This window comes from Sciurus vulgaris (genome assembly GCF_902686455.1).
Source record: "Sciurus vulgaris genome assembly, chromosome: 12".
In the NCBI taxonomy this organism is placed as follows: domain Eukaryota; kingdom Metazoa; phylum Chordata; class Mammalia; order Rodentia; family Sciuridae; genus Sciurus; species Sciurus vulgaris.
Genome location: NC_136473.1, coordinates 85,767,628 through 85,792,531, shown reverse-complemented (window position 1 = coordinate 85,792,531; position 24,904 = coordinate 85,767,628). Strand labels below are relative to the sequence as shown.

The 24,904-nt window shown below is 34.1% G+C and overlaps 2 protein-coding genes across 3 annotated transcripts in view; one reads left to right on the top strand and one right to left on the bottom strand.

Annotated features, from left to right (window-relative positions):
- F13B (coagulation factor XIII B chain) overlaps positions 1 to 24,904 on the bottom strand; it is a 370,477-nt gene that overhangs the window by 195,543 nt on the left and 150,030 nt on the right. The window lies entirely within an intron of this gene.
- CRB1 (crumbs cell polarity complex component 1) overlaps positions 1,186 to 24,904 on the top strand; it is a 198,153-nt gene continuing 174,434 nt past the window's right edge. For both annotated transcript variants that reach the window (XM_079107983.1, XM_079107982.1), the window contains exon 1: positions 1,186 to 1,390. In XM_079107983.1, coding sequence (XP_078964109.1) covers positions 1,321 to 1,390 — 70 coding nt within the window. In that variant the 5' untranslated portion in view covers positions 1,186 to 1,320. The remainder of the gene's footprint in view (positions 1,391 to 24,904) is intronic.

Below are 24,904 nucleotides of genomic sequence, written 5' to 3'. Positions count from 1 at the left end.
ATGATAAGGAGGAAAATCTTTAAAAAATAATACTTGTTCTGAATTCTGTAAAATGTAAATTCTTTCACTTACTTATTTATACTTCATTTTGTTTTGTTTTATAGATGAGTCTCATTATGTTGCCCACTCTGGTCTCAAACTCATGGGCTCAAGTGATCCTCCCACCGTGGCCTACAAGTGTATGTCATCATAATGAGCTATCATGAATGATTTTAAAGGGTAAACCCTCCTTTAGAAAGTAAAGTCCTTAGGTAGTAGTGCAGAGAATATGATTGCTGAAAAGTCTTATGCTGACTATTAAAATATTATGCTTCACCTAGATACATGGGCCAAAAATATAAAGACTTCAAAATAAATGTTAAATAATTAAATACCCAGCAGAGCTATAGATATTTACACAAAATCAGTCATATAAATTGCATTTAATGCCACCTGGCTGGTTTTAATAATACGAAAATGCCATGTGCTAGAACTAACCCCTATCAGAGAATAGGGCATTCTGATTCTTGCAAGCAGTTATTTTCATGAAGTGTCCAAGAATAACACAATTTTGAGGACTTGAACAATTTAATCTGAAGAAAAGAAAATAGTATGGTATTTAAAATAAGCAAATATTTGCTCTGATTTACAGGGGGAAAAAAAGGTTCACGAAACCCCAGAAGATATAATTCATGAAGAAGGGTATAAAATGGGCACTGGGTTTATGGTGAAAAGCTATTCCTAAATCTTCAGAGCTCAGTCCCTTTTATGTGACCACTTATTTTTTCTTCTATCTTGGCCTACCTTATCGAAAACAGAAATATGACTGAATTCTAAGAGAAGGGTTTAAGAACAGAAAAATTTACTTGTGTATGAATTAATTGTGTTTTGAAGATGAATGTAAAAATATATAGAAATACAGTGTTGCTTTAAAAGTTGCCAAATCATAATAATTATGTGTCAAAACTGTCATCAGAAATTATTTCCCCGATTAAGGGTGAGTGAAGAGACTAACTGTTTAAGGAAGGCCCTTTTGAGAAGGCATCATTATCAGAAGAAAACCGGTAGAAAAGGCCTGAGCGAGGAATGAATCCAGTCCAGCCTGAAAAAAACTCTGCTCCAGGTTTGAAAAATCACCCCATCCTCCTGGGTAAGTGAGATGCTAAGAAGCACAACTGCTTTTTGAATCTAAGTCTGCAAAGAAGCTGTAAGAGGGGTGGGACGGAGATGGCACCCAGGATCTCTGAGGCACCTGCTCCTTTCTGAGTCAGACAAGGGTCAGGAGCTGGACTGGGACCAGAACACCAGCAAGGCATCAGAGAATGTTCTCTAAATAAGACCATGGCGCTTAAGAAAGCTACCTACCTTCTCATCTTCTACCTCAGTTTCTTACTGTTCATCTACATAAAGAGTAAGCTATTCCCATTTGTTGAACTTTTTCCACTTTTTCTGACTTCTTTCTAGCTTATTATTTTTCTTGCAAATAGTTCATAGTGTTGTGTTATCCTACAAAATACAATGCAAAAAAGAAGTATTTATTTCTTACTGGTGTCAGCAAGTGTCCTGTTTTAAATAAATCAGTGATATCAGTCAATGTGAACAATTTTGTGATTTTCAGTACTTAGGTACAGAAAATGTTTTCTCTAACCCTTTCAGCTATGAGCAGGAGAATTAAATGGTCACACAGCAAACAAGATATTTTATTGTATTTACACGTTTACAAAATAGATTGGTAGTTTATAATTGATATCCTTTAAAAAAAGTTATTCATAAGTTATATTGCATTTTATTTCCACATTCTGTGTATCTCACTTTGAAAGAACTCTGTATTACAACATTTGCTCTCATAATCAAAGGGGTGGTTTCAGTGTTTCCCAGAGGATAATGATTCAAAATGTCTCTTTGCCAGAGAAATGGGCATCTATTGTTATGGGCTTCGGTTTCATAAGTGAAGATATTATTTTCCAAAAACTTCACCAAATAGAAACAAGAGTAATGTTTCTGGGATAATCTCGTCAGATGCATGACAGTATGGAAAATCAGAGGAGACCAAATGGCCTCAGCTGTGTGCTTATGAAGGGGAGATGCTATTCATCTATTTTAAAACACGTTTAAAATGAAGGCAGGGAGAGTGTGTGCTTGTCAAAGGGCCTGTGTGATTTGTGTCTGTTGAATCTGAATATCAATAAGGAGACGCATAGAGCAGCTGCCGTTGAACAAGACGACTTGGCATTAATGCACAGTACTGTGTAATCTAGGTCACCTTCTGTGGATGCACCAATGAGGTTGTTACTTGTACAGTTAACAGCTAAACATATATCTGAGACTGGGTGAAGACAGAAGTAGATGCTATATCTAAGAAACTGAAGACAAGTACAGAAAAACCAAGTCAAACTTAAAACATGAAGAGTAAAATACCTAATTGTAACACAGACATACACACACATGCAGGAATGCTGTTTAGAGATGTGTTTGTTAAAGTTGTTATTTAAACAGTTACCCTCCTTGAAACTTGAAGTGTGTTCTAGGCAGTAGGAAGTTGGGAAGAGATGGGTTATGTGGAGATGTGCAGGTGGGAAGTGAAATGGTAGAGAAAGAGAAACATAAAATGAAAGATGAAGTGATATTATGGCGTTTGATTAGCAGAGAATATTGTCATTTCAAAACAATATATATTAAAATTTCTACTGCAATTTGCTATGAGGGAGATGAATGTGTAAACTCTAAACCTTAAATAGTTTTTGGTGGTATCATAACTAAGAACAGATAATTATATACATATCATTTCCATTTTCTTTTTTTTTTTTTTTGAGTGGGTAGTAGTTATTATACTGATAGATTCTAAAATAAATACTTCATAATTCCTTGATTTATTTTCCAACATAACATTCTATTAGTTTGATTCTATTAGTTAATCTGAAGCTTCATTTTATTCAATTTTTAAATAGTCAGATTTTTACCGTATTCATCTATTTTCTGGAAAGTTATGTTGATATTGCCTTTCTACTCAGAACACTTGGTTTGGTTTTTATACATCTGCTATTTTCTTAAATCTGACTTTAAAACTTTCAGCAAACTAGTTCCGGTTTTCTTATTCATGCTTATAATGTACTACTCTTAACATAGATTCTACGTTCTAAACAAGTAAATGAATTAACATCTAATTGTAAAAATGGCTAACATTGCATTAAACATTTTCTGTCTGCTATATTCCATTCACTTATCACAGCAATACTATAGGATAAATGTGACTATAATCGTCTGCATTTTACTGAATTGAAAACCAGGACTCAAATCACCAGACCAGTTTATCTCAAACTTTGGCACTTGTCAGAGAGCTGGGACGCTTGTTTAAGATGCAGGCTTTCAAGTCCAGTCGCAGGTATTTAGTGTGTCTGTAGTGGATTCCAGGAGTCTATAATTTTAACAATCTCTCCATTTCAAATGTAGTGGTCAGAAGCTCTGAATTATAGAATAAAAAAATACAATAAATTATGTAAGTAAATAAACTGAGAGCCCGCTACCTTAAGATGCAAGGAATCATCAGAAGAATTCATCTTAAACATATTCCCATCTTCACAAAGATTATTTAAGAGAAATGTAATCCATGTGAAATTTCTGAGTGTTATTCCTATCTATACATCTAACTGCCACCTCACGTAGAATTTATCATTAATTCCATTTTATGGTTGAAGAAACTGAGGCACATGAAGGTTTATTAAGTGATCCAGGGCCATACTACAAATGAATGTTGGATCTGGGATTTGAACCTGGAGGCCTGGCTCTGTAGTCTGGGCTCTTAATTGACATGCACTGACTTACATGAAGTGATAATACATAAGGGCTTTAATACTCCAGTCAGATTATAAGCACACAGGAAATTTCAGTTAATGTCATATTAGTTGAAATTAATAATAGTTTTTCCTTTTGCACCTTGAGTAGAGAGCCCAATTTTATTACATTTAAGCTTTCTTTCCTTTCAGTAAAAAAATTAAAAAAATATTTTCACTTTATAACTCTACAGGAAAATACAAGATCTGAAATTCTCAAAAACAAAAAAAGAAAAAAGATATATATTTCCTTAAATTTAAGGGAAGTCACCTCTAGCTTCAGAGTATTTTTTTTTTTTAAGTTGTGCCTTGTTCTTCTATCAGGTGGATGGTGTTTATGTGGTTTGTCCAGTGCCCTACAGATATAACGTCCTTCCAGTTAAGAACATGTGACTCAAGGAATATTACAATGAAGTTCAGAAAGTGGTATTCACTTCCTGTTCCTGAGCAGGCAGACATTCCTCTTTCTTGGAGTTGTAACGAATTTGCTCCCATACCCTCCTGATTGTTCTTAATGCCTGTAGAACAGTTTTGCAAAATTGGTTCTAATGCTTGGAATCAGTTGAATTTTAATAATTAAAGTGGAACTATTATTTTTTCTTTTGATATGTTAAGATAGGCTTTTATTAGTGTGAGCCTCTCCTCCCACCCGTTACTTTGTGACTGTTTTAAACAATGAGAGCACTTCATAATCAACCCTGTTTGGGACCTTGATATGAATCTGTTGTGACAGGTTTTAAAAAAAACTACCATATTAAAGCAACCATGAATTAGAAGAGCGATTTATATCTATCTTTCATTAGTTTATTATAGCTTGGGGGATAAATTGAATGTTTTCAATGTAATTGCCACATCTAGACTAATTTAAAAGTAATTATTTTTATTTATATTCAAAGCATTGTCATGGAAGGTAAATGAAATGTTTGACAAAACTATTACTAGAGTTACTTGAATAACTTCAAAAAATTTGGATAATCAAAACCCATCAGAAGTTACTAAGTAACTGAATTTGAATAGAGTTATCTTAAATAACAATCCCCTTTATTATCTACCTAAAACTAAAAAACAAACGGGATCTTTAAAGATAAACTATGGCTGATTTATTCAATCTTAATGCTATTATCCAGAAATAATTGAATTTTCTCAATAGCTCAGAGAAGGTAGATATTATTTATCAGAGAGTAATAGGAAAATTTAAAACTTTGATATTCACTATGCAAGTTAATATTCATACTGTGACATGTTATAAAGTGCCTAACATAATTATTAGTGCTAGAAAAATGTATCTTTGCTTCTTCATAAGTAAAAATAATTATCAGCTTACAGTAATAGTCTCTACTTCATGTTTCCTACATCATACAGCAGGAATTAATTTTAGTTTCTCTTTTTATATACTTATCTTAGGCAAACCAGATTTTTCTGGAGACTTGCATACTTCTTTCATCTTTAGTGATTTTCAAAAATTACCATAAATTCATGGTCATATTATAGCAATTTGTGAAATTTAAGAGAAGTTGGAGCTTCTAGTTCTATTTTAAATTTCATTGCTCATTTGTTAGGAACGCCCTGGAAAACCCACTTTTATCCTTTCAACAAATGAAATGAGAAGATTGCTTTTCCCCTTTTACATCATTCTCTATCCACACCAAGTATTCACTGTCTGTACTTACATTGCACTTTGAAGTTTTCTTCTGTGATATGTATCAAAATTCAAAAACATTGTTTTTGTATTAATTTATATATATTTACCTATGAGAGCATAGGACATGGCTGGAGGAACCCTGAGTGTCTTGCTAACGGATATAAACCAAGTGACACAAGGAATAGTGATTTAATAAATCAATTGATGAAATTTTTATAGCACTTGTTATCAGAATCTTCCATCCTAGCTACATTTTAAATTATTTTTTAACTTTTATATCATTTACCTTTTTTACAGTATCCTGGATTATTTTAGAATAATGCTAGAGTTACATAAAAGTTAAGAGGATAGTAGGGAGGATCCCATACTCCCCTACTATTGACATCTTACATTAGCATGGTAGATTTGTTACAAGCAATCAACCAATATTAAACACTATTATTAACTAAGATTCACAGTTTGCTCATACTTCCTGAATGCTATTTCCCTGCTCCAGTTAAGATAAATGCTATTTATCCAGTTAAATGCTATTTCCCTGCCCCATTAAGAAAGCCACATTGCTGGGCTGGGGTTGTGGCTCAGTGGTAGAGCGCTCACCTGGCATATGTGAGGCACTGGGTTCGAGTCTCAGCACCACATATAAATAAATTAATAAAATAAAGGTCTATTGACATCTAAAAAATATTTAAAAAAAAAGAAAAAAAAAAAGCCACATTGCTCTTGGTTGTCATATGTAACAGGCTCCTCTTGACTGTGACAGTGTCTCAGGTTTTCTTTGACTTTGATGATTTGGCAGTTTTAAGGAGTATTGGTCAGGTATTTTATAGTTTCCCCCATTATTTAAGTTAATGTCATGTTATTTCATGGGAATGAAGTTATGGACTACTGGGACAAGGATCACAGTGTCATTGTTATCATATCATATCAGTGATGCATATAATCAATGTGATATGTTCCTTACCCATGTGACCTTAACCACCTTGGGGGTAGTGTTTGTCAGGTTTCTCTACTGTACAAAAAAAAAAAAAAAAAAAAAAAAAAATTATTTTTTCCCCTTTCCATACCATGCTCTTAGGAAGGAAGTCACTTTGTGTAACTCACACCTAAAAAGTGGGAAGTTATCTTCCCCCTCATGGATGGCAGAGTACCTACCTAAATTATTTGGAATTCTTTGCATGAAGGATTTAACACTTCCCCATTTATTAATTTATTCAAGGGTTTATTTATATCAGTCAAGGCTTATTGATATTTATTTTATACTCTAGGTTGTAATCCAATGCTAACTAATTTTTGTTATTTAAATTGTTCCAGCTTTTGTTGTTGGGAGTTTTGTCTTTTTCATTGGTTACTATTCTCTTCTGACATCAGTGTGGGGTGCATTTAGCACTGGCTCTATGAGACATTCCAGGATCATCTTTTATACTTCTTGCATCATTCCTAGCATAAGCCACCATTGAAACAAGGAGCCTTGGTTCCCATAATTGCAGAATGATAATGGAAGCAAGATCTGTGAGGTATGCTTGTTGCTACTCAGGTATCACTTATTTTTAGTCCATGTCAGCTGACAAAGCATAGAAATACATGTGTGTATACTAACCTGTGTTTATGTGCATTTATATAAATATGTCTATATGTAAATCTGTACCTGTATTAAGCTAAACCTAAGTTCATACTGACACTTCTACTCCATTACTATATGGGACAATCGTACTTTCTCCCTTTGCTAATCTGTAAATTCCCATGCAAGCTGTGAGAAACCTGGCATTCCTTTACTTGTTTGCAATCAGCATATACATGTAGCAATATCGAATCCTTAATCCATACTCCTTTGCAAGACTACTGCTCAATTAGTGTACACCACTTATGCCCATTTCCTTTGTCTTTAGTTTTACAGACTCCAAACCTACTTAGATCAACACCATTTTCATCAACCCCTTCTGTGATTTTTTTCATACATTGGCAATACAGTTAGACTACTGTGTCAAAGTCTATGTTCCTGGAAATTCCTTGACCTCCTAAATGATTTCCTGAATTTGTATAAAATAAGGCTCACTCTTTGTGCTGTAAGTTTCTATAGACCTTAACAAATGACCCGTCATAACATTATGAAGCATAATTTTACTACTCTAAAAGTAACAGAATTTTTACTATGCGTTTTATCTACTTGTCTCTCTTTCCCTGTTCCAAACCCATTGGCAGCCACTATTGTCTTGATAGCTTTTCTTTTACAGATGTCATTTTGGAATCATACACTATGTAGCCTTTTTAGACTAGCCTCTTTCAGATAGCACTGTTTATTGAAGTTTCCTCCACGTCTGTTTCTGACTGGATAGCTCATTTATTTTTTTAAACCACTGAATAACATTCCATTGTGAAGAGGCATCACACTTTGTTTATCCATTCACTGACTGGAATCTTAGTTGCTTCCAGTTTTGGGGTAGAGTCCAAAGGCTGATGTAACAAAATGTCACAAACTGAGTAACCTAAAACAACTGAAATTTTTCCTCTCATAGTTCTGCAGACCGGAAGTCTGAAATCATAGTGCTAGTAGGGCCTTGTTCCCTCTAAGTCTCTAGTTGGACCCTAACTTGCCTCCTATAATCTCTGGCAGTGACCTTCAGTCCTTGGTCTCTGTGGCTTGCAGTTCATCGCACCAGTCTCTGTCTCTGTCGCTATTTGGTGTTCTCCCTCTGTCTGTCTCTTCCCTTCTTTTTATCAGGAGACCATTCTGTTAGATTAGGGTCCACTCTAATGATTTCATCCTAACCTGTTTGTATTTACAAAGACCCTATTTACAAATAAGATCACATTCACAGGTCTGTAACCCCCTTCTTTATACTGTCCCAACCTTGTGTAAGTTTAACTTTCTACTTTTCATTAATTGTTCAGAAATATTTTTTACACAAATTTGCCCTATGAAATTCATTTAGAGTCTGACTCATATAGAGTGTCACTAGAATTGTGTATTAATGTATTTTCACGGGACAAGCAGTTTAACTCAGTTCCCTTAATAAGTGTTCAATACTTTAGCATGCTTTTTCTCCCAATTTGTAAATCATTACTTGGGGAACTAGATCATCATATCTCTCATTATCAATTCAAAACATTGACTATAAATCATATATTATGTGTTGTGCTTATCAATATAATGTCATCTTTTTTTCTTTTATATTTTTGCCGTGTCAGTGAAGAAGGTGGTACTCAGGCATTTAGTAGTAGATCCTATGTTACTACTACCAGTGCCCTTTACAATTGTCTAAGGTTTCCTTTCTTCTTTAATAAAAAGTAGTGACTCCTCTAAAGTTTCACAGCAATGTGTTAAGTAAATTGTCTTGTATTTCCTAGTTTTCTTTCTGTTCTCAGAAAAATTCCATTAAAAGAAAACTCAAGGCAGGTACTTAATTTAACAAAAGTATGGGGTGCAACATGAGAAAAGACCTAGAGGTAGGAATGAGCTTGGCTGTTTAGGGCTGAGTGGTTTGACTGGAGTAGAAATTTTATTGGTTCTGGAGGCAAACTGAGGTCAGGTTCATTGTCTTTAGCCTTGAGGAAGTATAATTAATTAATCAAAACTTAATGCTATTCAATCATTTCTTCATCTACTGACTTATTCAGCAAGTATTTATTGGGCTCTAAGTTTACATGTCTGACATTGTCCAAGGTTCTGAAAAGTATTGAACAAAATATCTCAATCTCTGATATAGTGAAATTTACATTTTAGTGGGTTTAGACAGTATCCAAGTAAATAAGTAAAATATGTAATTATGAGTCAGTGATACGTGTTATGGAGAAAAGCAAAAGATGAGACACAGAACTTGTAAGCCATTAGAATAGCTCAGTGAATAATATTTGGCAGCTATTATAATAAGAGCAAAGGTCCTAAGGCAGGAGTGTGTCTACAGTGTATGAAATACCACAAGGTATCCAACAAAACTACAATGTTTTGAGAGAAACAGAACCAGTATGGAGGTGTCAGTGTTTTTACTATCAGTTTCTATAATACTTGATATAATCTTACACAGTAGCTACTATAAAGCCCATTAAGACACTGAGACAATAGACAGCTTAAGGGATAGACTCAAAACCTAGCTATAAAGTGATGTAACTGAGACTTAAACATAGGTTGGTCAAGTTCTAAGCCTCACATCAGCTCTCAAAAGCCAAATGGTAAACTTGGAAATTTTGCAGACTGATTATTGAAGCATTATCAGTTTCAAATTAGCCATGGTGGAAGTGATTACAAACACTACAAATTAGGATTTTGAGAAAGTTTTGTAGGAAGAAAAAAAATGAAATCCTAGGCAACTGAGTATTCCACCTTTGTACTTCTCCAAATTAAAAATGTTGACCATTGCAACTGATATCCCCATCTTACGACTAAAGTCTGCAGAGGTAAGGATTGCTGATATGTAACCTGGATTAACCTTGTTGTGTAATCTTTTTGGTTCTCCACATTATTGTCCTGATAATTCCCAGATGGGTCAGTCTTTTCTCTAAATCCAAAATTCTTTGAAACTTTAAAATAAGTATACTTTAGGGAAATTAATGAGAACACGGGGCTAATGAGGCTGTTTATAGTTTAATCTCAGCACAGTGCAGTTTGCTTTGCCCAGAGACCAGCTCTATACAAGTAATCATGTCTGGTCAGATGGTCTCATATTGGCAGCTTTCAAAGACAGAAAATGAAATTAGCTCTTAGCAAATCAAGTATCGCCACTGCAAAAATGAACTGAGTTAGTACTAATAACATTTTCATACAAGTGATGCATTAGTATGATTTCATGTATGTTCAAATAATTTTAGTTACTGTTTTCCATTCCTTTAATGTAGTTGAAGAACAAATATTTATATTTAATGTCAATTTTTGAATAAGGAGGATCAGTAAATTCAGATTTTGACTCTGGCCCACCATTGGTTAGTTGAGCATCCATAAATGGATCCTTTTTTAATTCTCTAAGTCTCTAGGTCACTCATAAAATGAAGAGGTTAGATTATATAGTTACAAAGTTTCTTTCAAGGTCTACATTTTACTACATTTTATGATTTCATGATTATTCTAAGCAGTTGAATTATAGACACTGATGAACAAGAGTTTTTTTTTTTTTTTTTTTTTTTTTTTTTTTTTTTTTTTTTTTTTAGTGACCTCACTCTGCATGAGCAGCTTTCACTAAGTTTCAGTACAAAAAGCAAATACAACTTTTTGTGTTAAAACAAGATTTATGTCTTCTTTCTATCACATACTGGGTACAGGTTGGCTACAATGCTACCTCATTTGTCATCGTCATTTCTATAGATTGACTGTGTCCTTCTCTCCCAAATTCATATGTTGAGATCCTAATTCCCAGCATAATGGCATTATGAGGTGGAAACTTTGTAGGTGATTAGGTCTTGAGTGCAAATTCCTCGTGAATGGGATTAATAGGCTTATAAAAGGGACCTCCAAGAGATTCCTTGCCCTTTCCACCATGTGAGGACACAGCACTGGCAGGAAGTGGGTCTTCTTCAGGCACCAAATACAAATTCTGTCTCCACTTTGATTTAGAAATTCCCAACCTCCAAAACTGTGAGAAAGAAATTTCTCTTTTTTAAAAGCCTCTCAGTCTGTGGTAGTTTGCTTTGGCAGCTGGAACAGACAAAGACATTCATTGTGGGACGGAAGCTGAAGGGGCAGTCACGTGTTGGAGAACGCTGTTTTCATGGCAGAAGGAAAGAGTAATGACAGAACAATTCGATGGCCCTGAGGTCTTTAGCTCAGCTGTGGTGTGTGTCACTTTGTCTTACACTTCATTAACCAAAACAGGTCACGTGGTTAAGACTGATGTCACTGGACCAGGGATGAACTAAGGTAGGAAATATTCAGAACAAATAATACTGTCTATTCCATCTTTCCTTTTATTTCCAACTTTTAGGGGTCAGTTTCTAAACAAGTTCATTTAAATAAGCATTAAAGATGTATATTAGAGCTGGGAGCAGTGGCACATGCCTGTAATTCCAGTGACTCAGGAGACTGAGGCAGGAGGATCACAAGTTTGAGGTCAGCCTCTACAATTTAGCAAGAACCTGTCTATAAATGATTGAATGAATGAGTGACTGAATGAATGAATGAATGAATGAATGAATGAGTAAGGCTGGGCAAATAACTCAGTGGTAAAGCACCTTTAGGTTTAATTCCTAGCACCAAATAAATAGATAAATAAATTCCTAGTACCAAATAAATAAATAGATACACATTAGAAATTTAAAGGACATTGATAAAGATTTATTTCAGCAACTATTTATTAAGTAGTTATGTGCATGAGCAAGGTACTTACTATTTAAAGACCACGTTCTCCAAGCATGTACTCTAGTGGGGAGGACCTGTGTGAAACTCTTCACACATTGTTATCTATGAGACAAATGATGATTATTCTTTTCAGATATAGAGGTATCTGTTATCTTATTGCAAAATATAAAGCTAGTCTCGTGACAGGAAGAAATACTTTCTGAAAGGAAATATAATCAACTGTGTTTTGAAACGATTAGCCCTAATACAATCAGTTATTCTTTGAGGTGAAGGCCAATTCAGATTTGGGGAATTAGCAAATACAGTTTGTAGATTAGAAATTCCTATTTCTCTCCAACCTAATTCACTTATGATTTACACCTCTACCAGATACTGGATAAGGAAGCAGAAGACAAAATGCAATTTTATATTTTAGATATTAGTACCTGGAAATGTCATCAAACACCCTGAAAAGCTGTTTAATATTTTATGGACTAAGAGTCTTAAGAGAAGCCTCTTTATCCTGTTCATTATGGTCCTGATTGTTTTTCTCTATGTTCTCCTAATTATAAAATAATTAAAGGATTAAATTATTTATAAGTTCTCCATTAATTATAAAAATAAAGAGAAATTTTATTCTTTTCATTAACTTCATTATATGCAGTTTCTTCCATTTTCTGGCTTCCTTTTTACAACTCCTGTATGTAACACTGAAAACAGGGAATGAATGTGTTAATTTTTTGCTTAATTACTGAAGGTAGCAGATAAGCTGTTGGAACTTCTTGAATTTCAGACTAACCCTAGACCTAAGATCATGCTTGCATGAACTTGATGTATCCTCTTGGAAGATCAAGAGGAGACACAATTTGTGTTCATCCTGAGGGACTTGATGACAATACTGCCACATGCCCTTTTATTCTCTTGTTCCTTATGTTTGGAGATAATATATTAACTTGATTTTTAAAGATTTTATGCTTCCCTTGGCTGTGAGATTTAACTAATGGCAGGGAGATGCTGTTATCCATCTTCTCTTTGGGCAACATTATGGGTCGAACTACACTGAGTGGTTTTACACAATTTATCTCATTAAATTCAAAGCTTATAGTGAAAATAGTACTCTTTACATTTTGTAGAGGAATGTAAGGTTTCAAGAGAACAAACCATTAAATTGTTGACTACTACATTTTTTTTGTTTAATCTGGGTAATTTTTACATGATCAGAATTTTGAATTAGTAATTTCAGTATTCATAAAACCCTTCTAAACCTTGGTAAATTGGATGATTTAGAACATTGGTCTCTTTTAATTAAATAGCCTTTTAATAGATACAGCATGAGAGCTCTATACCAAATTTTTGTTTTATAAAGTGAAGCATTAATGTAATTGCAACTGTCACTTATGTTTATAATTAAAAGTAATAAGTCAGAAAACATATGAGAAAGAGGTGCAATGGGAAGATAATCAAATTTGAAAATAAGTTCCACCTGTAAATAATGGTCTATTAATCAGTGAGAAATAAAGGTATTAAAGATTTTATCATGTATTTCATCACCAGCTGCATGTGCTACAAGTGTGCTTTCAAATATCAACATTCTGTTTACCCTCAAAGGAAATTTTCAAAGACCCAAAAACTTTGGAGATACACTGGCTTTTCAAAATCCAGGTAGTATGACAAACATATATGCTCCCAAGCACATTTCTCTGAGGCACTTTTTAGTCGAGTAGATAATCACTCAAACTGAAATGGCTTTGGTTACAGATTGTTACAAAAAACATGTTTCATTAATTCTTTGAGTCAGCTGCAGTCCCTACCATTGGTTTATCTACTTTCCAAATGTAAGGTTATAGTATGGCCTTTCTGTGGGAGATGTTTCGTGGTTAATTGTTCAAAAGTGGTGTATTTATTTATAAAGACAACTTTGTCTCATTTTTAATATGTTTTTGCTGTTTATGACATATCTATATCTATATCTATATATCTAATATTTTATAAAGTATATCAGTCAGTGAAATTGTGTCTACAGCAATGATTTGCATAATTTGATATATAACATAAACACATGGCAGGTAATTTAAATGACGGATTTCTAGGCTTCAACTCCAGGTTATCATTTAATTGCTCTTGGGTGGGACCTGGGAATCAAGTTCATGCAAGCATGATCTTAGATCTAGGGCTATTCTGAAATTCATGCTGTTCCAACAGCTCATCTGCTACCTTCAGTAACTGAGCAAGTAACTTGTAAAAAAAAAAAAAAAAAAAAAAAAAAGTCTCATGATTCTGATGAATATCATTTACAGAACAGATTTTTTTGGTGTGTGTTTTTTAGTTGTAGGTGGACACAATACCTTTATTTTATTTTTTTATGTGGTGCTGAGGATTGAACCCAGGGCCTCAGGCATGCTAGGTGAGTGCTCTACCACTGAGCTGCAACCCCAGCCCTACAGAACAGGTCTTAAGCAATATTAATTCATAGCGTAAGAGTTGAAGGAGTATCAATTCTCAAAGCATAGCAATGAAGGGAAGAAGAGGGGGAGCAGAGGGGAATAACTGGGGTGAGTATAGTGCATTTGGGACCTACTTATAGAAAAATGAAATTGAGGGAGTTAATGTGAGATGAGGAGTGCAGCATTCATATAAGAAAGACTTTAAATGCTCTAATGAGTTATCTAATAGAAATCTTCTAGTCAGTTTCTTTAAAGCTTTTCATATCATGACCATGAAAGGATAATAAATATACACCATACTTGCTCATGTAGTCAGTACTACTGACAACCAAAGGTGACCATTTGGTGACTCTGACATGCTTTAATTTGCTCTCTGTATGTATGTATATTGGGAAATGCCACTACAGATAAGGGAAAGCTGCAGATGGACCTTTAAATAGGAACACTGACATGCTCAGACTTGGCCACACTGACAATGGATTCAAGAGGGGCAAGATTGTTGGTAGAGAGACCTAGTATGAAATAATGGGAACCTCAAACAACATATTCGCAGTGAGGAGGAAGACATAGGGGTGAACTATGAGTGGAAATCAACTTAATGTTTGAGGAGAAATGAGTGAAAAGAAAAGGGAATATAGTGAAGGATAATTTTCAGGTTTTTAGTTTATGCATCTTAAATAATGGTATGGCATTATTTAAAACAATGCAAAAAAGGTAGGATGAATCCTTACAAATTGAAACAGAGTATTTTGAAATATCAGTAGGACATTCAGGTAAAGATGTCCAGTAGACAGTTGGAGATACCCCTCTAGAGTTCAAAGAAGAAACCCAATTAGGAGATAGAGAATTGAGTCCTCACTTTTATGGAAACTTTCACTGAGCCCATCCTTTGCAGTATTTTTAGGACTGGAACAGGGTACATGAAAAATCTAGAGAAGTGTTATAACATAATCTTACAATAATAGATAGATCAAAAGGCTTAAATATGAATGTTAATACCCATTGAGCTCCAGGACAAATAGATGAAAATGAGTGCAAAGATTATCAAGCAAAGACAGCTATAACATTATGTGTAATAGTGAAAAAATAGAAATAATCTTAATGATATCAATTACATTTGCATATGGTATAGTTCGGACAAGTGTCCTTCAAGGGTCCATATGTTAATGACTTGTTCTCCAGCCTTTGGTGCTATTGGTAAGTGTTGGAAACTTTAAAAGGGAAACAAATTGGTGAAATTTAGGTCACTGGGGGCATTTCTTTGAAGGCGATCCTGTCTGTTTGCTTCTTGGCTTCCATGAGGTGAATAAGCTTCTTCCACCACACACTTCCTGCCATGATGTACAGTTCTGCCACAGGCCCAAAGCAACAGGGCAAAGCAACTATGGATTGAATTCTCTGAAACCATGAGCCAAAATAAACCAAGTTGATTTATTACAGATATTTTTTGTTATAGCAGCAGAACACTGACAAACAGCATGTTTATATTAAGAAAACATGTCTGAAACAAATTGTATTCCTTTATGTTTCAACACCCAAAGTTGCTTTTAAAGAAATAAACAGCTCCAGTAATCAATAGCAAATTGAGGCAATTAAAATGTTTCGTTATGTCTTTTAAGACATACACACACACAATCCAGAATGTAATTCAGTGAAAAAGGTTTAAAAACGCTCTTTCTTCATTTTTATTTCTCAGTATCTTTCATTGTTTTCTGAAGTCCAGACTCTCAGTCTCTCTACAGATACTGTCTCATGAAGTCCTCATAAGTTCTTCTTTTTCTCCATCTTAGACATAAATTTCTACTTTTTCTTATATAACTCCCATGTCCTAGATTCTCAAATTCTCTTTCTTTCCTTTCCATTAGCTTGATTCTGTGTAATAACAGACCAGGAACAAAGCTTTCAAAAAAAATTTGTTCATATAGGTTAGAGGAGGAATAGGGAAGATGATCCAACAAAATCAGAAGTACTGTAGTGGGCAAAGAAGGGGGAAATAAGATCAACATGTGTCCCCCAAATAGCTAAGTGCAGAAATAAATGACACTGGAATGTTGTTATGAAATTTGTGGTATAGAGAAAAATGTATGGACAATGAAAGAAAAATTCTGGAGAGAATATCCTAGAAATTTAGTCATTATTGTTGTTGAATCAGATTACAAGATATTACAATGTTTTTATAAATATTGCTATAGGTTTTATATTTTTGAAAAGTAGGCAAGATATCTTCAATAATCATAGCTTAAAATATTTCTATTGAAATAAATTTGTTATAAAATAGATGTTCTAGCAACATAGAGCTTCTGATAAAAGAAGCATACACATATGTATACATATTTATATCAACAAAAATATTAAGGAAATATTTGCTGTCATTAAGATGTTAGAAATATATACTTATTAGAAAGGAATTAGTTTAAAAATATGTGAGAAATGAGAATGTTTATTTCAATCTTAAGCTGTGTGGCTTTGAACCATTTTACTTAAATGTTGGAGATGTTTTCTCATCTCTAGAATGGAAACGGTGATCATTTTCAACTGCATTGTAGTGTTGTAATAAATAATATACATGTAACAATCTATAAGGCTTAACTTTAGATTGATAATCAAATTGAAGATTCACAATAGGGGCCAGGTGTGGTGGCACACACCTGTAGTCCCAGTGACTCTGGACATTGAGGTGGGAGGATTGAGAATTGAAAGTCAGCCTCAGTAATTTAGGGAGGGCCTAAGCAAATCAGTGAGACCCTGTCTCTAAATAAATTATTTTAAAAGGGCTGGGGATGTGGCTCGGTAGTTAAGCACCCCTGGGTTCAATCCCAAGTACCAAAATAGAAAAAAAAATTCACAATAGTCTGCATCAAGCACCCAGTATACTTATCTTTAAAGAAATTTATGGATGAGCATCAGTGTATATATAGCAACAACCCAGCAGGTATCTCCTGATTTCCAGGCCCAGCCTTGTATGTCCCAGGTATTCTGCACACTGAATGTGTGTAGACACAAGGAACAACATTGACTGGATACTTCAGCTCAGAGAAAGAATCCACTTTGATGTTCTTTCAGCTTTTATATCAAGCCATATGTATGTAACTGATTAGTCACATCTAATCAGGCTTACGTGATTAGCTCCATCTCTCCAGGGCAGCTCCATTTCACTAGTTCCCAATTATTCATTAAAAAACCTTGACAATGAGTTACAAGTGCTTAATCTGGTAAATGGGACTCTAATTTATCTTGTATTGATATAGGTAAATTTCTTTTTATTCAAATAATTGCTGAAAATTAAGTATCAAATCTTCAGTCATTCTTGAGTCTAGGGAGGAACAAAAAGAAAAAGCTGTTAGATCTTTTTCTACTTATAAAATGCTCAGAATAGTAAGCAAATAAAAATCTTAAAAGATTTGTTTTTCTTTTCTTCATGTGGCATGTACCACAGGAGGGAGAAGACCACTCTTTTTTTTTTTTTTTTTTTTTGGTGCTGGGGATTGAACCCAGGGAGCACTCTACCAACTGAGCTATACCCCCAGCCCAAGAAGACCACTCTTAAAGAACAGAGTCTTTCCCCAATAGTCATAGCAACATCTTCATTTATTGAGGACCAAATACTTGGAACTGTGTATCTGCAATCTCTCATTCTTACAATACTTCTGTATGGTTCCTCTTAACTCTATTTGAAAATTGTACAATTATAATCCTAGGAGTAAGTGACAGAGGGAGAATTAAACCAAAACATCTTGTTATTTTCTCTAAACCACCTTCCAGGTCTCAAATTATCTTAGATAACTAAACATTTACTAATTAATTATTTGAAATTTATCTCCCTAATGATAATTTAACAAGTGTTCAACTTTCTGTCCAAATTATCCTAGTTATTAAAGGACCTACACACCTGTAATGAAACACAAATTTTCAAGCATCTTTGTACAGAATATAATAACATTTTCTTGGAGTTAGTCTTTAGAAATACTGAAGGTTATTTGTATCTGAAGACCACTGAGTACCTTGGGTGACCTCCAAATGCACCCTCCAGCCCTGGGATTGTATGAAGAAATCATTGGTTCTTATTTTTTTGCATTATAATTTTATAAAAGTTTTGTTTGTATCTGTAATTTAATGCAAAGCCATATGGACATCAGAAATAATGAATATTTAATTTGATTATTTGAGTCATCTTGTCTCTGGTTCCAGGGTAAAACTGTTTTGAATTCTATTAATTTTCTGCTTCATAGAAATTTAGAAATTTATAAAGAAAATCTTCATAACAGAACAGAAAAATCTCAAAGTAAACTTAGGTTGATAGATACATTTAGTGTACAATATTTTTGTGCTTTTGTGAAATTCCAAATTAATATTTGTATCATATATTCATAGGTCACAAAACAGGTGAAAAGGACAAGTAAACTGAATTTGTGGAACACAGCCTATATTAAAAGTGTTAATTGGGAAATAGTATATTGTTTAGAAATCAACATCCCTCACACTGTTGAATAATAAAAAGTGTGTATCTTCCTGTGTCTTGTTTTGTACCCATAAATTGTGTGTGTGTGTGTGTGTGTGTGTGTGTGTGTGTGTGGTTCTGGGGATTGAACCCAGGATCTTGTGCATGAGAGGCAAGCACTCTACCAATTGAGCTATATCCCCAGCCCAATATACCCATAAATTTATTATTTCATTGATATTATAATTTCCATCCAGTTAGTGTTTGTTTATGTAACAATTTGTTTGCTTACCAAAACTCCTCAACACATGGTCTCTTTCTTGATTTTTACTTTTCTTCCTTCAACATTTCTCTTACTTTTCTGTGGTTATGTCAATCAGTGAGAAATTCAGTTGAAACATCACAATCTTCTCTTTCGTTTCTGAATGATATTTTATTTTGAAGGTATCATGTCTTTTTCATTAGGCCACTAATTTTTTTTTTTTTTTTTTTTTTTTTTTTTGTGCAGAGAATTATACTCCTCACTGTAATTAGTTCTTCTCTTGGTACTCTCTATTTCCTTTCTGGTTTCTTTTCATTTTTCGTTTCTTCTTCTTTGTCTTTTTTTTTTTTTTTTAACCTTTCTCGTTTCTTAATACATTCTCCTCAGCTTCAGTATGTTGTGCTATGCCTCAGTTGTGGGTTTATTTTTACTTCATTTATTTCTTTTTCTTTTTTCATCAGTGCATTGTAATTATACATAATAGTGGGATTCATTGTCTTTATTTTAAATTTTATTAATTATGTGTAAGACTTTCTGAGTTTCTCCAATCCAAAGTTTCATAAATCTCATGAGTTTGGGAAAAACCTGGGACATTACTTTCAATACTCTCTCATTTTCACCCTCTTTGTTCTATTTCTTGATATTATTTTTAGATGAATTTTGGAGTTTTTTTTCCTATCCTTGATAACTGTTAACCTTGCTAATACATTTTTTTCTTTTCAGCTGTGTCTATTATGGTCTTTAATTTAATGGTTGAGTTTACATGTCAGTGGTGACATTTTTCTTTACAACAGGTCTATTTGCCTTTTAACATAATATGCCATATTTTGTGTTGCAATTTAAATTTCTTTCAAGATAGATAGCTATATCTTATATAGTTATTTATTTTATATGACAGTTATATATAGTTTTATATCATATAGATAGCTATACATCTATAACTATTTATATGTGTATTTTTTTACTTATTGTACATATTTTTCCAGGTATATGAAAGTCATATTTCTCAATGTATTATCTCATTACTTTTTTTTTCTTGTGATAGGGTACTGGGAGCCTTTTTCAAAAGGCATTTTAGAAATCTTTATTATATTTTATTTATTCTATGAGAACATTTTGTGACCTAAGTCACAGGAGCTTCTCTACAAAGATTTTTTTTTTCATGTGCTTTTGGCGAGTGCCCAAGAACACCACTGGCTCTGAACCAGTATGTGAGTTCCCTTCCTGTGTGTTAGTGGGAGGAGGATCTCAGATCACATGCTACAACCTCTGGGTTTGGACTTTCTGTAGATCACGTGTGAAAGGGTAGGCAGTCATTTCCTTCCTTCCTTCTTGCTCTTCCACATCCCTGACAGTGAGAAGGTTATTTGTTAGAATCTGTTTTCACTGAACCCTAGGTTTAGAATCTCCCAGCTCCTTTCCATAGTTATTATGAACCATGCTCCTGAGGTATGGGGTCCATTTTCCTCTTTTCCCCTTCCCACAAGACAGGCATGGATGATGAACCTGAATAGGATGCTGAGTTTCAGCCCTTTCTTCCTGGTGTGTTACCTGGTGACCTACCTTTCCTCCAGTTACAGAATTAAATAATTTTGCTTTATTTGATTGAATATTTCTGAGTTTGTATTGGGAGAATTTAAGTTTATGCATGTTTATTCTCTCACTAAAACCAAGTTAATTATGCATTCATTAAAGTAAAAATATCTTTATTAAAATGATATCCTATTATAGGAAATTATATTTCTTGTTCCTGGTTCTCTGGCAATAAATGCAAATGCATGTTTAATTGTGATGGACCCCAAATTGAGAAAAATTCCTTCTTTAAAATAAATACCTTTCAAATGAGAAATTAATCCAAAATATACTGTGGATATCAATCATCTCCATTTTCCAAATATATGGCAATCTCACAGGCTATCCCAAACTGTCAGCTTCTGTAAATTTGCATGTAATAGGTTATAAATAAAAGTAATGATTATAAGAATTGGAATGACTTAACATCCCAAACTTTAATTAGTAATATTTAAACATCCACACAAGATAGCATTTCTTGAATGATATGGTCTTTTAAAACACAGTTTGAATAAGGAAGATAATAATGAAAATATTGAAATGTGTGAGAGGGAACATGTGTGTCTTTTTTTTTGAATTCTAATGAATTGAATTGAATTTTACTTTCCTCATTACTGTGGAATAAGAAACAGGGTACTTTGCAAATTTATTCTAATTTTAATTGCATTGAAGAATTTAATGTTTACACATTTTTTTAACTTTCTAACATTATTTGGTTATGCTTTCTAAATTACTGTTTGCAATTATTGACAAAAACTCACATAATTCACTCAAAATAACTTCACATTGGGCACAGTGGCACATTGCTATAATCTTAGCAACTAGGGAGGCTGAGACAAGACGATCACAAATTTGAGGCCCAGCCTGGGTAACGCAGTGAGACCCTGTTTCAAAATAAAATGAACAGGACTGGGATTATAGCTCAATGGTTGAGTGCCTGTGACAAAAATAAAGAGTTTCAAATTATATGATAAATTTTCAAATTTCATTCACTTGGTTTCTATCTTAATCAAATCATTGAAACCTCATAACATTATTGGATATTAGATATGATATTATCTTTTTATAGTAAAAACAGAATTAACAAGAGAGTTTATATATAGATTTCAAGAGTCCTCAGATATTTGTCTTTTTTGGTTCCCAGATGCATGTACTGTACAAAATAGATCACATTTCTAGATAGCCTTTATTTACTCATTTAAATTTTAGATTACCTATCTATTTATTGGCATTATATATACATATATATTACACATAGATGTATTATAATAAATAATATATAACAATATATAATATTTCACATTTCATTAAATACTGCCCTTTCCTGCTAGCATTATTATAGAGGGTCTGTGAGTAGGTCAAGAGCTAAGGTTGTTTTACTTGAGGCTTTGGGAGGGAAGTCATTTTTTGTAAATGGTGTGAGTGATGTAGTCTGAATTCTTACAAGACCACAGATATCTTCCAAGCAATTTCCAGGCTACAGGATTCTGAATCCTTTTTTCGGTGGTTTTTAAAATTGCCTGATGTTTGCCTTCTGGTTTGCTGTCAGTCCAAGACTTGAGTGCGGTGACACAGGGTTGAATCATCAGGGTAATGAACATCTGAGTTGTAGATGACCCAAACTGAAAAATCAAAGCAAGGCACTAATTTTCCAGAGGAAGGCAAGAGCAAAGGTCAGATGAAGAGGAGGGATGACCAGGAGAGAGTCATTTGGGATATTCAGCACATTGAACCTGGAAAATCCTCTTGAGGCTGAGGGGTGTGCCTCAAAACAGAACAAAGATGTCTGGCAATACAGAATTTTTGGATTAAAATGTGGAGCCAGACACTCAAGGACTTTATAATATTGCTGTGCTGTATGGGTCATCATGATAAATTTAGCTCGTATTTTACCGTAACAGAATGGCTCAAGTCCAAGCCTTCATATCTGTAGCACCGAAACCTTTAATAACTGCTGTATATCTGAGCAGTTTTATTTCAGTCACCCTCCTTTCTTCCCCCCACATGATTAAGATTTGTTAATGGAGATATTTGTCAGACAATACAAGATTGTGATTAGATTTTCTTTCAAGTGTGACTTATGGCTGAAGGTCTAATCTTATTTCTGCCCAAGACGTGGTATACTTCAGATGATTCTAATGATGTACTATGTCTTCATAAAGACAAAGGCCAAGCATGCTGTGACTCAGGGAAACAAGTAACTGGAGAGGAGCTACTTTGTCCTCTGCTGCTGAGTCTCAGAAAGATGGCATTCAAGTGCTACTGAGGCTTTGGTTTTTCTCCTCAGACAAAATAAAACATTAATTCATTAGTATATCTTATGGACAGAGGAGGGCTGTAAAAATATGAGCACCAGACTAGAAAACGTGAGTTATAAAACTGCCTAAACTCTAAGACACAAATTTCTTAATCTTTCCTGCACTGTTTTTTCACCTGAAAATGGAGGGATAATGTTACTAGGTGTAGAACAAGACAGACATTTTCCTAGCAGGTAAGAACTGGGGCTCAAGAACCCAACTGCTGGAGTTGAATCCTGCCTCTTCTGCCTACCAGATGTTTGACTTCAGAAAATTACCTTTGCAAGCCTCCATTTCTCAGACACGACCCTGTTTTTATAAAGGTCAATTGACATAATGGTAATGACTTAGGATAATGCCAAATAGTGCCTGTCACATACTTATTGGTTAATTTTAATTTCTAATTAAGTTAATAAGAAACTGCTAATTTAATTTTGTATCAGCCAGTTGAAACACTAAATTTTGTGTTTTCTTTTATCAAAACTGTCTCATTAAAGATTCTGAAATCACTTGTATCGTCAGGGAATAGAGTGATAGACTTCAAAAAATATTGAAGTGATTTAATATTCAAGTCTCATTTATGTGACTGGAACTGATTTCTTCCAATGGCTGCCTCCTGCTTAATTGACTTTTCTTCTTTATTTTTCATTCCAAATAAGTGAGTTTGTTTCTATTAACTTGGTCATCCCAGGGTTTGGATTTTCTAATCCTGAACTTTAGTTTCACTGTGACTAAGCTGCTGAATCCTGTACTGATTCTGTACTGGAAACACCTGGGCCATTTAAAACTTGCTTGCTGTGGTCTCAATTTTGTCTTCTGTTTACACCTTGTCTGACACTCCTGATATCCAGACTGTGCTCCATTCCTTTCAAATTATTTCCTTAAATTGATTATCTGATCCTAATTGTCTCTTTCTAGACTGAAAAATGCATATTGTGCTATTATACAGATCTATGAGTCTTTAGGAGTTTAGTCTATAAGATCTGGTGATTTATTGAATGTGTTGGGCAAAAGAGAAAGAGTCAAGGAAGACACCAGTATTCTGGCAGGTTTAATTGTGTGGATAGCACTTCCATCAACTTTGTAGCTGAGGTATGGGATATGGCAGGAGGAGAAATGTCCGGTGGGGAGTGCAGGGGTGGAAGATGATCAGTAGAGTTCACGCATTTGCAAATTGAGTTCAATTGAGGTGCCAGATAGTTTGTTGGACTTACAAGTCTTGAGCTGAGCAAAGAAAGGTGTGCTGGAGATCAAATTTGGTAGATTTCATCCTGCACATGGCAAGTGAAGATATGATGATTGAGGTCTGCTTCCCTGAGGAGCAGTCATTGTAAGTGACAGATCGAGTCAGCAAAATTCACAAAGGAAACTGCAGAGCTTAAAGGGGAAAAGAGACAAGTCAGAAAGGCGTGGAGTTATGATAGATAATAGAATTCAGCATCAAGGATTCAAGAAATGACTCCAGGTATATTACTGGTGACCTTCTCTAGTAGGTTCCTGGAGTGGTGGGGAAGTCAGATGGCAGTTGGCTGGGTACTGCATAGAAACTGACTAAGAATACATGGTGAGTGTGGACAACTTTCTTTAGGTCTGACTGTGTGTGAAGAGGGGAAGACAGATCCTGCAGCTATGGGGAAATGAAGGATAGATAAGGAAGGTTATATGTTTTGCTTCTGTTCTTTTGTTCTGTTTGGTAAGCAGTTTGATCTTATTTTATAAATTTGACCATAAATTTACTCTATAACCTGGTAATTCTACTCCTAAGAATACTCACTAGAGGAAAAAATCTTTACTAAGTATGTGCAGAAGGAAATGTTTACCAAAATGTTCAATATGGTATTTTTTCTAAAAGTGAACATCCCCAGAAATAAAAAAAAAAAAAAAAAAAACTTTTGAATTGAAAAGAAAATGAATAAACATATATATTTATGCAACAGAGTATTAGAGAATATTAAAAATAATGACTATAGTTATGTGTACCTAACATGCATGAGTCTCAAAAGAGTGGAACTGCATAGACTATGTAATTATATATTTATAAATATCAAAATTAAGCAACAAATCAGGAACATAAAGGCCTCAAAAGGGTCAAAACATTCAAGATGAGGGCAAAGGTGGAAGGCAAGGATTACAATGTGTTAAATATCAGCAGTGTCTGAGTCTGCTGGTCTGTCTTAG